Source organism: Artemia sp. Qi Xiang Cuo, chromosome 20, assembly GCF_049724085.1.
Source record: "Artemia sp. Qi Xiang Cuo chromosome 20, ASM4972408v1, whole genome shotgun sequence".
Classification (NCBI taxonomy): domain Eukaryota; kingdom Metazoa; phylum Arthropoda; class Branchiopoda; order Anostraca; family Artemiidae; genus Artemia; species Artemia sp. Qi Xiang Cuo.
In genome coordinates, this window is record NC_142813.1 from 16,084,807 (window position 1) to 16,097,992 (window position 13,186).

Consider the following 13,186-nt stretch of genomic DNA (forward strand, 5'->3'; position numbering starts at 1 on the left):
ACGCCTCTTTTTTCCCTAAAGTTGTCAAGGGTCCAATGACTAGCAAACAAAATATTTTTTTCTACTAAAAATAAGGAGCACCATTAAGATTTGAAACGAATATAAATTATTACATATATGAAGGGGGTTGCCTCCTCCTCAACATCTCGCTCTTTACGCTAAAAACTGATTGAATTTTGTCCCAATTCTTTAAGAACAACTCCTGAAACGCAAGGGTCGTTTCATTAGAACAATAAGAAGCTCTTTTAAAAGTACTAAAAAACATTAGCGTTAAGAGCGAGCCTCCCTCATATACGGAATAATTTCTATTTGTTTTAAGTTTTAACGTTACTCCTTACTTTCACTTGAAAAAAACTTCTTTTTTTCGAATTTAATCTAGAAAGAAAGCCAAGCTCGAAATTTAGCGGTAAACTACGCCCGAGTCGAATAATTGTGACTAATTTTAGATTGAAAAACGCTACGTCTACCCAGACCTCAAGTTTGACCATACTCGAATCCCTTTGCTCTACCATATGTTCCTAGGTTGGACAAGGACACTTCTGATTTTCGTATTCTGTTTTCTACACCTTCCCTCAGCTTCCACCCTAATTTATAACACTGTTCAAAGGGAGATGTTAGCTATTCCCCTAATCATTTTACCAAATCGCCATCCCCTATCCTAAAACATACTGTCTTGTTTGCATTTATAGGTAAAGTCACCGCTTTATATCTTGTTCATTAAACTATCAAGGATACAATTTATACTCCTCAACAATGTGCGGAGGTAATCCAAGATTGGCTGCACAACCTAACTCAAATATCACGTTATATTCCCATCACAACTCACCAATTTCCTCAAGGGTTCTAGATAAAACCATAATCCATCTGATTCGTAGTTCTTTAATTTTAAGGTAATTAACGTAAATCTAAGGTAATTAATTTAAGTTAATTACTGTGTGCTCTCGAGTCTCCAGCACATGCTCTTACAAGATTAATTGCAAAGAGTGGCTACGACTCTTCCTTCATTCGGTGACGTCAACATTTCCCTAACCTTCCTATTGGACGTCAATACAAGACAAGATCTTTTATTGACAAAAACGCATGACAAATAAATTTCTAAACTGGTCGACGGAGAGCAGGGCTCGATGTGTCGGCCGTAAACAAATATAGGAAAATGCTGAAATAAGAAATACAGAAAAAAAAAACATACAAGGGAGGAGATAACAGGAGGCCACCCCAGCGCGAGAACACCACAACACAACTCACGCTAATATCAATTATTCATCAATCCCAACATCCAGACAAAGAACCATTTGTGAAATATGTTTTTTTTCAAAAGATCTGCTCTTGAAACTTGGGAACATTTCTACTAAATTAAGTTTATTTACAATATGAGGAATCTGGTATCTGATTGAGAATCGCTCTTTCTGATTTAATTGGAGGAAGGCGATACTCCTTGGAGCGGACGTGGTGGGCAGGAGAAATGAGAGCCTCGTTGTCAATTGTGCCATCTTTACCTTTCACAAACCCTTAGTACAATAACTATAAAAATCAAGTTAAAAAACAAGATAATAGCTGTAAAAAGATACATTTTGCAGCATCCTATTCAAAGTGACCAGCCAAGGAAAGGCATCTTAAGACACATTCAGCCAAGCTTTAAACCTCTTTTAGCTAATTAAGAAATTATTTAGCTTTAAACGTTCGTTTTTTCGCTATATATTATAAAACCAAAATTGTAATCCGAAAAAACTAATTTTAAGAATATTAAAGATAATTTCTTAAACCACATTGGCCTGACATAACATAAAGAAAGAAAAACAAGCAAAAATGGGGTTTTTAATTCTTACAATTTTTTTGCTTTTATTGATTTTTATTAATCTTTTAATTGTTTGGTTTTTTTCATTGTTTTTTTTCACATTCACATTGACTTTCCGCGTTTTATTTGTTGGTTTGTTCTTTGCACTCGCATTGATTATATTTTTTCGCTTCGCGCTGAAGAAGAGAGGCGTTTGTCTCTTGAAATATTCGCTTTGTTGTGTTTTTTCAGTATTTTCATTTAGCCTTTAAAAACCCCATTTTTGATCGTTTTTCTATCTTTATTTTAAGAATATTTGGCTAAAATAAACAATCCTTTTCTTATTAATCCCTTTACCAGTTATAATTAGTTAATACTTTCTTAGATGAAATCAACAAACCTAGCATCCGGTTCAGGAACAGGGGCTGGACGACTACTTGGCATAGTTCGCATGTCCATGTCACGGGCCGCTGCACGAAAATCTACGTCCTGAGCTGGAACTGGCTGCTGTAAAGGCGCAGGCGCTTTTGGTGGTCCTCCCCAAGGGCCTTCCACTGAAGGATGCTAAAATAGAAAACAAAAGTAAGTGAAGATAATTATAATTAGTCAGCAATGAATTTACATCTGTTATGCACTGCATAACAGACACTGCAATCTGACGTTAGGTTTTCTTTGCAATCTACATAAATATTTTCTAAAGGTGGACTCAGAGCTACCTCCATTGGAAAGTGTCAGAAATGAATGAAAATTGAGGGCTTTTGAAAATTTACACACAAAAAAAAAAAAAAAAAAAAAAAAAAAAAAACAAAAAAACACGACTAGTAGAATATCATTCAACAATCAACAAATTTAAAAGTATTATAAGAAATAGAAAAACACAAAGACAAGAAAAAAGAACTTAAAAAAGTATAGTTGTCATAGTAAAAAGTTAAAAAAGTAAAAAGTTGTCATAGAAGCTCACCAAATCCTGATCTAAGGAATAGCGACAGCACGTATTCAGCAATTTATTTTGAGAGGGGGAGGGCAAAAAAATAGCCAAAATAAAGAGAGATGGGAGACGAGAGAGAGAGAGAGAGAGAGAGAGAGAGAGAGAGAGAGAGAGAGAGAGAGAGAGAGAGAGAGAGAGAGAGAGAGCGTCATGATCGTACTTTGTCTATATTTAGAAATCTGGATTTATTTGGAGAGAGAGAGGCAGCAGGAGAGATATATATATATATTTGCTTGCAACAGAATGTACAAGAGTTCAGAATCAAGCTACAAGATAAATTGAGACAAAAACAAATGAAAACAGGCAACTTGTGCCAATTAAAACTATACTGAAAACCCATTCTTACAATCGGAGGTCGAGGTGGGAACTGCATTCCCCGACCAGGCATTTGACCTAGTCCGGGTAGCTGTCCTGCGACAATACCAGCTCCAGGCAATGGACCTGGCATTGGTCCAGCTCTTTGCAAAATAGGCTGTTCTTGAGGCATCACTACAGGTGGTTGATTATTGCTCTTCTGTAACATAGTCTGGAAAAAATTACGAAGTAATTAACAAAACTAGGAATTGAAACAAGGATGCATATTTAGAGTGCAGCGACACATCTACGGTTGTAAAGTATTAAAAACAGTTGAAAAGAAACAAAAATAGGCCAATAACAGTAGAACAACAGTGCAAATACCCAGTTTTCTAAAAATACATTCAGTTTCTTATTAATATCACGAATTCTTTTTTTCAAAGGAATAGAAAAAAGCAAAAGGAATAGAAAAACTACACCCCAAGTAGCAGAAACCAGCAAAAAAAAAAAATCAAAAAAAAATCCAATCTTTACATCTAAATAGCCAAACTTGAAAATCTAGGTGAGCCCAAAATCAGGATCCCTTTGGTAATTAAACCGTAAAACATGAATACGATATATAATATACCTTATACGATAAGGGAAGGGATATTTTAAAAAACTGAATTGATACTTCCGGAGGTCTTAAATAGTACGTAGCCAGAGTTTACAAAGAATCATAGCTTACAAACTCCCTATGCGCCAGCAATGGCTCTGGAGGATGTTTATTCTTTAGATTTAATTCCTTATAATATTTAATCTTACATAAAATTTAATTCTAATTTTATCTAAATTATTAATATTTAATAGTATTTAGTATTTAATCGATAATTTTGATAGTAAAACTACAGATACCTTGTTTTTGTACTCTGTATTAGGACTTTGCTTGGGCAAAAGTAGCATCCAATCATCTAGCATGACTGTTTATATACACACCTGAGTCCTGACTATGTGTAAAATTGAATCAAGTCCTGACTCGGAGCTAAAACGAGCCAAGAATGACCTAGAAGGTTGTTCTTTTGGAACGTAAAAAACCATTCTAACTGACGCCAAAAGTAACTGATTTGGGATTTACTGCAAAAATGAGCAAAAAACGGGAAGCTCGGTGCCAAAAAAAAAAAAAAATCTGGAAAAATAAGTTGTGAGTAGGGAAAAAATTAGCAAATGAGAATTGAGCCAAAAACGGGAAGTTCAGTGCAAAAAGAAAAATCTGGAAAAATAAGTTGAGAATGGGGGAAAAAGTATTGACCAAATTTTGACACATAGCTTAATAATTGAGAAAAGTGTGAGACCCCAGACTCCTTTATTCCTAAGTTTATTTTACTGATCGGCTTTGTCCTGAGGAACATAGCAAAGATTATGGAAGAAAATGGTAGAATAGGGAGGCATCTGTAGATTATGTTTACCAAAAGAAAATCCCAGTATTAAGTAAATGTACTGTTTCATTAAGGTCTTTTCTAATTATCATTATATTTGTGTATTTTTTTCTAGTGTACATGCCCGTATTTTCTAGTATTAAGCATTAAGTTCTAGTATTAGTAAATTTAGTGTTTCATTTAAGTGTTTTCTGAAGTTCGCTGATGTAAGTTTATGATATTTGTGTTTATGGTCGTATTCTTGGCTTTAAAGTACACTTTATCTTATCTTATTCTGCATATGATATGGCCTAAACAAGTTGTCTTCCGGTATGAATGTTTCAGAGAAACTGAAGAACTTTCAAAAAATTACAAAATATTACATAGACCTTTCCTTTTCAATAAAAAAAGTTTATAGAAACAGAAAAAAAAGTTTTTCAAAAATAGCTCAAACTGTTCTTATTTGGTATCATTGGAGAAAAATTGAAAAGGTTGAATTATTTTAGAACTAGTCTTCAGTCATGTATTATAATGTACATAGTACACAAATATACTAAAATAACAATAAAAATTAGTCAAAAGAGATCTGTGACGTAAAAATATGTCGGTTGTGGTGCCCACTATCTTTATCTTATACATATTGACGAGAAAACCGAAATATACATAAAAGTTAGGACCCTCGTTCCACCTATACCACCAGAGGCACCCACGGTATCTTCAAATCTTCCCTAATGTAGCATAAAGCGGGAAGTTATGTGGAATCCTTCCCATCCTGTTTGAACTAAAGAATTCAGGGAACCTGTGTCATGGTCATATATGTGCACTAACATATTCCGAGATATATCTCATTTCCAAACTCCAACTGACTTCCCCAGGAGCGCAGCTTTGATGATTCCGTATATACTAAAAATATGGCCAAGGTACCTCCATCTTTGGGCCCACTTGATAATTAGCGGTAATTGGTAATTAACGATCGTTCTGTTGGTGCTAAAGTATTTTCATTTGAGGCTCCTTCTGACCAACAAATATTCAGTCTTTGAAGACATGAAATTTCCGAATTAAAAATTTTCTTTTCTTGTTGCTGGTTAAGGTTCAAATTCTTGACATCATTCTTACTGCGTAGCTGTAAACTGCTATGTTTAGTCGGGCTAATGAACAAATATAGGCTAGTGGGAATATGTAAAAATCGAGTGATTATTTTTGAATCATAATAAAATAAGGATTATATTGATATGCCAATAGTCAACTAGAGGGATAAATGCAACAGAATAGGATAGCCTAATTGGTCTTTCTAAAAATACTTTTAAAGGGAAATCAATTAACTAGTAATCTGAAGGGTTTCATCTCGAATAAATTCAGTAATGTCCATATTAATGCATAGGTTAGATTTATGGTAGTGTTTGTCTTCTGCTATAGCAATCAGGAAACATAGTTTCTAGAGGTCCGTAACGAGATATTTTTCGCTCATTTTCTCCTGATTTTTTACATACGTTCCATATTTTCAAACTTGGTTCTCACTAAGCATAAAACTACACAAGTGCATATGTAGGTCCTTTGAAAATGGAGTTCCCGGGTTTCCCTAGTTTTGAAGAGGTATATTGTTGTTTAAGTTCCTACTAAACCAACTTAAAACAGGGATGTGGAGTCGGCGTGGGAGTTTTAGTAAATTTTTGCTGAATGGAATCAGAATCGGAGTCCGTATATTGAAAATGTTTGGAGTCGGAGTTAGAGTCGGTTATAACTTATAAAAACTAGTTAAATGAAGCTTTAAACTGAAAGGGTTGTGGAGCTGGTGTTTTAGTAAATTTATGTTGAACGGAGTCAGAGTCGGTATATTGAAAATGTCTGGAGTCGGATAAAACTTCTACAAACTACACAGTCCTGATTTAAAAATCAGACCTCATTTTAAGCATCCTTGGTATACTTTAACTGAATAGGGAGGCAAATCGTCTTTTTTTTAACTTTCCATCAAGTCAAGAATACGATTTGTCTCTGCGTTAAAGTTTTATCTTATTTTATTGCCATGCGGTTCGCTTAAAGTTTTTTCTCTTTTTTACAGTGCATGTTCCAAAGAAAAAAGTTTGGATTTATTATTAATAAGTCCTTTTCTGTAGTTAGCGATTGACAAACTAATTGACAAGTCATTCAAAAGTGTTCTATTTTTAAACAAACATCAATTACACACCAAAATCTTGAAAGCGTTTTGGAGCCAGAAGATTCAATTTTTTTACTCCCGTATCATGAAAGAAAATAAGTGCAAACCGAATTTAAATTATTGTCCCATATGAAAAATCCACCAGAAGTGTGAATATAAATATTATGTAGCCATCAAGACAGTAACACCTTTACTGAACAGGGTTGTTGCAGCGTTAAGCCATGTGAAGTCGGCTAAGCCATGTGAAGTGCCCTGCAGACAACGGCTGGCCCCATCCGGCTTAGAACTCCGGCCATCCGGCCACAACATTCCCATAGATTTTAGGTCATTCGATAGAACCTTAGCTTATATTGGAACACTCTGAATTTCACCCTCAACTTTACGGGCTGTTTATGAACCAGTTAGCGTCACAAGCTATTTATAAAAAACTGATGTACATTCTGAGAACAAGTGCAAGTACATTCTGAGAACAAGTGCAAGCCTATATTCATTTAAAGGGTTGCACTTACTACAATTGCCATCATCGCAAAAATTACCATCAAGAATATCATCTGGGTAAATTCCTTTTTATTTTAAATGGTTGCGCTTCTACAACATACGTAGCTATAAAAGAGCCGACATTTTTATTCGACAAAAATGTCATCACGAGTTCGACTGCCCTTATTTTTAAACTTTATTTCACTTTTTTTTCATAGTGTAATCCTAAAAATGAGCAGCAAGAAAAAAAAAACTACCGTACTTTAAACGTCTACCGTACGTACAAAGATAAAAAAAAAATTCAGATATTGCAACATTTGATCCTCGGCGGGCTATACTTCTAGTTGAACTAGCCTAAATAACTAATTCGAACGAATTTTTCCTTTTTAAAAGAATGTGTCAGCCCTCATAAGAAATATATTCTTCTCGTTTAATAAAAATAATAGGTTAGCACATCACATCTCACAGGTCACAGCTAATACCCAGATAACAACAGACAATAAACTTTCAAAACAATATTAGCCTCAACTGTGCTTACTTTAAGGTCTACACATGCCCATGGTAAATATTGGCAACAAGACATAGGCATGTCGTTAGTATCCAGCGGAAAGCACAGCTGACATACAAGACCGTCTTGCAAAACTCTTGCAAACACCATCGGAAAGAATATACAATCAAAAACTGACAACACTTTCATTACCCTAATCAAATTATCTTATTAAATTTGCAGTGCCGTATTTGACCCCCTCCTCCCCCCCCCATTCTCTTCTCAAATTTTTCTGGATTACAAATTGGTCTTCAAAATAACAACAACATTATTTGAGTCCGTTATAAAAAGGCCACATGAGGTAAAACCCTTACTTTTTATTCTTTTGGTAAACGCCGCCCCTGAACAAAACTCTTTGGGTAGATTATGACCCCCTGCTCATCTCATTTATGATAACTCTAGGTTTTCATTAATACTATGAGATTATTGATTTACAAAAAAAGAAAAAAAAGTGACGTCTTCAAAAATTGACGTCTTATCCTGGGTTGTTTTAAAGCCATGAAGGGGATAATTTAAAATTGATCTAAAACCCACTAGCTAGAAATACCCAGCTGTTCACTAGTCATAAATGCCACTAGAAAGCAAAATTTGCTTCGCTAGCTAGCTCACAAATATCACTTAATTGTGTGCTTCTTTTACTATCGATACAGTCAATGCACCCGCTTCAAGCATTGAGTAATTTTCTTTCTTATGCTTATAATGCACAGGAGTTGACTATTTTTGGTATGAATAAGTAAATAAATAAAAGCTGAATACATAAGTGTTAGGGTCAACAGCCTTATCACTTACCACTTTTTTGTGTCAATAAATAAAAGGATTACTATAGAACTACTAGGGCCGACAATCTTAACATTTATGAATTTTTGGTGCCATTAAAAAAGAACTTACCACAGCAGTATTGGGGTCAACAACCTTCATTACAACCAAAGCTTGCAATAAGGAATAGGCAAGTTGTGGGTTTTGGAGCAACATTTGTCTTCCTTCTATTGGATTATTCTAAAACAATAAAGTATGATTGGTTGATTTCTTAATCTCAAATTAACAACGGGCACAACTTCTTTTTTCTCAGGCAAAATAGACCAGTAGACTGTATAATCAAAATGACGTAGAAGCTAATTTATAGTAGAAATACCATGATCTCTAAATGAAATAGCAATAAAACTGAAATAGCTCACAAAATAGCAAATGAATATAACAGCTGGCAAAATAACCATAAAATGTAATAGCAGACAAAATGGCAGAAAATAGAATAGCTGGAGAAATAGTAAGAAAGTGAAAGAAAAATGAGCTGGTCACATACAGTTGCCCATATAAGAAGAACGGGTTCTCCAAATCCAGTCCACACACTTGCGGTCCTTGTGCTTTTTGATAGTCATTGTAAAAGTGAGTCGCACCAGAAACAGTAGACGTTTAAATTCAAATGATTTTGTTGTGATAATCGGATTGCGTGGCAACAGGGCATCTTCTTTCTTCGACTTCCCATCAGAAATAGTAGCTTCGACGACAGTGTTCATCCGCTTTTTCACCTGCAGTCTTGTATCGTTGCAAAGTTGCGGTGAATTAATGTTTAGGAGAGGAATTATTATAATGGCAGTTTTCTTTGATAAATCTGCGGTGACATACCTGGCAAATGCAATGAATTCGAAAATTCCGTAGGGTAATTTACAATTCACTCCTGATTCACATAATGCAATTTCGTGATTTCAAACAATTTTCTCAGATTGACTTATATGTTGTTCTTTCATCTGGTAATCCGTTTTGATTACTAAAATTATGGCATTGACATTGATGTCGATAACTCACTGAGACAATGATAGTTTTTTGATTCCGCACGATGTTTGGCAAAACATTTGAATCAATTCGTTTCTGGCTGATGTTATCTTACAAAAGTTTACAGGCAATGTGATACATTGTGTAGATATGTCGATGTTCATCCTCCTATACCCATTAACCAGCAATAGTTTACAAAAAGTTCGATAGTTGTATCATTTTGTAATTTAGCACACATATTGGTGTTTAAGGTAAATTTCATTACACGTTACCGCAGAACTGATTTCTTGAGAAATGCATTAAGTTCATCAGCCGGCGTTGAGCATACTAAACAGGCATTTGTCGAAAATCGCATGTCAGTAAATCACAAGAAACATAGATGACATGATAATAAAATGAGTGCTATACCATAGGTTTGTCCATTTCCCATGAAATCTTACAGTGTATACAAGAACCTACAATGGTTTTTGTGAGCCATTGCGTATTCGTCCAATATGATAAGTTTGTATGTTTAGAGAACTTTGATATTCCATGTTGGCGTCTCAGTTTTAGTTTATGTTTTTCAGATTTTATAGCCTATTTTTGGGCCCATGGATAAATGCAATTTCTATTAAAGCCCTACCTCAATCAAAGGCAAGAAGTGCCACACTTTAAACCCCCCCCCCCAGACATCCTACCTTACGAAAATAAAAATCGAAGTCCACATAGCCCAAAGGACATGCCCCCCCTCCCCAAAGATCCAAGTCGATCAGCCCCGTAACTGCCAAGATCTAGGTTTTTTGCCCATAAATTATTCTGATCGCGGATAGTCAAATATAAAATGCGTCCGTCTTACACAGCACGTTCTGCAGAATTTACTTTAAAAACACATAATAATACACCATTTCATTCTTTTTGTTTTTGTTCAGTTTACAGTTTTGGATTTTTACTGTCTATTTTGATTCCCATATAATCAGAAGTTCTTCTGGCACACTGGTATGTCCAAGACAGAGGCTAAAACTTAAGCTCGACGTTAGACAAAGGCTAAAACTTAGACGACGACGTTGCCACCCACTAAAACTCCTTCCCCGCCCCCCAATTAGAAACTTGTGTGCGAGAAACCTTTGCTGGGATATACTCAGAAACTCTCCAAAAGTTTCATAGCAGTCGGATGGGTGGTTTCATAATAGGCAAAGGACAAATAAACACATTCGTTTACACATGTGTATATGTACCCTCCTCTGCAAATATCTCCCGCTAAAACTCTTCAGAAGAAGATGAGTGAGTTTTGCTCTTTTGTTCTTTATTACTTGCCTGTATGCACACTTTCATCTGTTTCATCAATTCAAACATTTGCTCAGGTGGCAGCGAGGCTACTGCCCGGCTAATTGCTTCAGGTGCTTGTGCAGGCTCAACAGCTTCCCCATAAATTGATTCTTGGCCGATCTGAGGGACATTGGCAGCTAAAAATAGGCAAATGATAAAAGCTCTGATATTGAGCGTCCTAAAGCTACTAAATGATTCGTTATGATTCAAAAAAAAAAAAAAAAAAAAAAAAAAATAGCACAACGCGTTTATGTATATATGTCTCTTAAACCTTTAGAAATAATACTATTATAACAGTTTCAGGTAATTAATTATAAACAGTTTCAGGTAATGTAACATAATACTAAAGCAAACTATAATCCCAAGTTCTTAAAATGACTTTTCTCTCTGATAATTCCCTCTGTGGAAGCCATAATATACAGTGGTATCGACAAAGGTTATACTCTCCCTTAAAAGAATGTGAAACAGATTTAAAACCATACAAGATTTATACTCCGCCTCCACGGACGCGCAATGACAATTGTTTCCGATCTACACATCACGATGAGCTTATGGAAACTGAACTAAGGTTATGACGTATATTGCCAGGGACGATACGCGCGGTATCAAATGTGTATCATGTTTGAAAACAGAAGACACTACAGTCTACAGTGGTGGATGCACACTGGATTGATGCTCAGCTTGGCAACATGAGGCCAGGCGTTCAATGCCCAATGCCGTACAGTTGGGCGACAAATCTGCGACCTGTTCCTGTAAAAAAGACCCAACAACCCAAGCGTGAATTCGACACCCTACGAACAATCAATGGCTCGTGAGGATCTTCATTATTTCATCCCTTGATAATTCACTCCAACAATTGCAATATAAATATACAATAAGTTGCATGATACTATCGAACATACCAATGAGCCGCTAGTGACTCCTATTATGCCCAAATGAGAATTTCTAAGGAATCATAGAAGAAAAAACTCAATGCTGTGCTGTAAAACAACTTCTACTACTTATAGTTTCCCACAACAAAGAGACCTAAAATGCCACCAGTTTAAGAAGCCAAGTTGACCAAGTCAATAGAACAAAGAATGAGGGAATGGATTTAGTCAAATAGCCATCTATATAAACAACTTTGGTGCCCAAAAACAAAGACACTGGGTAATGTTTTTTTTCCTTTAAATATGGAACGCTAGGAACTCTTTTAAGGGGAACACTCTTGTGGTTGCAGAGAATACAATAGCGTTCATGCTTAAACTGAAAAACCCAAAAATGAAGACATGTTCAATTAAATACAAAGTGGCACTTTTTTGGGTACTTGTATGATATAGCCCCTACCGCTCAAATTGTTCATTCATTGACGCATTATAGAGCAACATTATAGGGTTTTTTTTGTCAGTTTCTTTCACCTTAGCGTGAGACAAGAAAAAGAGAAGTGACACAAAAGATGGGAAATATGTAATTTGGGCTATAAATTTACACATTAAGGGGGGGGGGGTATTTTGACAGTGTTAAGTTAGAAAAAAATTCTTAGTACATAAAATGCAGAATAATTGTACCAAACACATTAGGCATGCAGATCCTCTAAACTTTACCCCAACCCTGCAAATATGTAGCCCAAAAATCGTTTCTAAAATATCATATTTTTATTCTACTTAGGTACATTTCATTAGAATTGAGCATCAGAAAAACATATTAGAAAAATATTAAGTATTGGCTATATCATACAAGAACCCTTTCTGTTACCCAAAATAAAAGTGACCGGGGTGCTGTTTACATCACATTCTAAATAAAAAATCATTAGGGGGTTTTCGCAATTTTGATGACCACAACATTCGATTCAGAGCACAGAAGCATAGGTGGAACTAATAAAATATGTTTACATTAGCAACGATGCAACACCTTTAAATTTGTTTTAATCCTCCCTTCCTTTGCCACGTAATCTCGAAATTTTTATTATATGTTCCAGTACGATGTTTCTTTTTGATTCTAATTAAAACGAAAAATGAAATAATTTAAAATAGTATTTATTTTCTTGTGAACCAAGGCCAAACTGCTTCAAATTCTTGGACTATAAGGCCTTCGAATACTGACAGATTTTTAACCTTTATTGATTCTCTGTTTCGTCAAATAAAATTATGCCTCAGCCAAGTACTACAAAGAATTTCCAAGGTATGCTCGAATCCTTTCTTATACACACATACTCGTCCGAAGGTAGAGCTTTTTGGCCGGTGTCCAACTATAATTTTTGGACTTCGATGTTTTCCTCTAAAACACCTTATTTTTCCATATAATTTGCGTGATTTCTGCCACTTTTAGGATCTTTTTTTCTAAACGATCTTTTTTTCTAAAAAAATTCGGAAATTTTTATCTTTTTTTAAGCCTTTGTATGTAGTGTAAGGGCAAGTAGATTTGGCTTTGAACACATAAGAATGGGCACACATGAGCTGGACTTAATATAAGCAGTTAAACCACTAAATGTGCGTCTTCAGAC

The 13,186-nt window shown here is 35.2% G+C and overlaps 1 protein-coding gene across 1 annotated transcript in view; it reads right to left on the bottom strand.

Annotated features, from left to right (window-relative positions):
* CstF64 (cleavage stimulation factor subunit 2 CstF64) overlaps nt 1–13,186 on the bottom strand; it is a 48,003-nt gene that overhangs the window by 6,907 nt on the left and 27,910 nt on the right. The window contains exons 4-7 of the mRNA XM_089106470.1: nt 10,693–10,841; nt 8,518–8,625; nt 3,109–3,288; nt 2,175–2,338 (exon numbers count right to left, since the gene is read on the bottom strand). Coding sequence (XP_088962596.1) covers nt 2,175–2,338; nt 3,109–3,288; nt 8,518–8,625; nt 10,693–10,841 — 601 coding nt within the window. The remainder of the gene's footprint in view (nt 1–2,174; nt 2,339–3,108; nt 3,289–8,517; nt 8,626–10,692; nt 10,842–13,186) is intronic.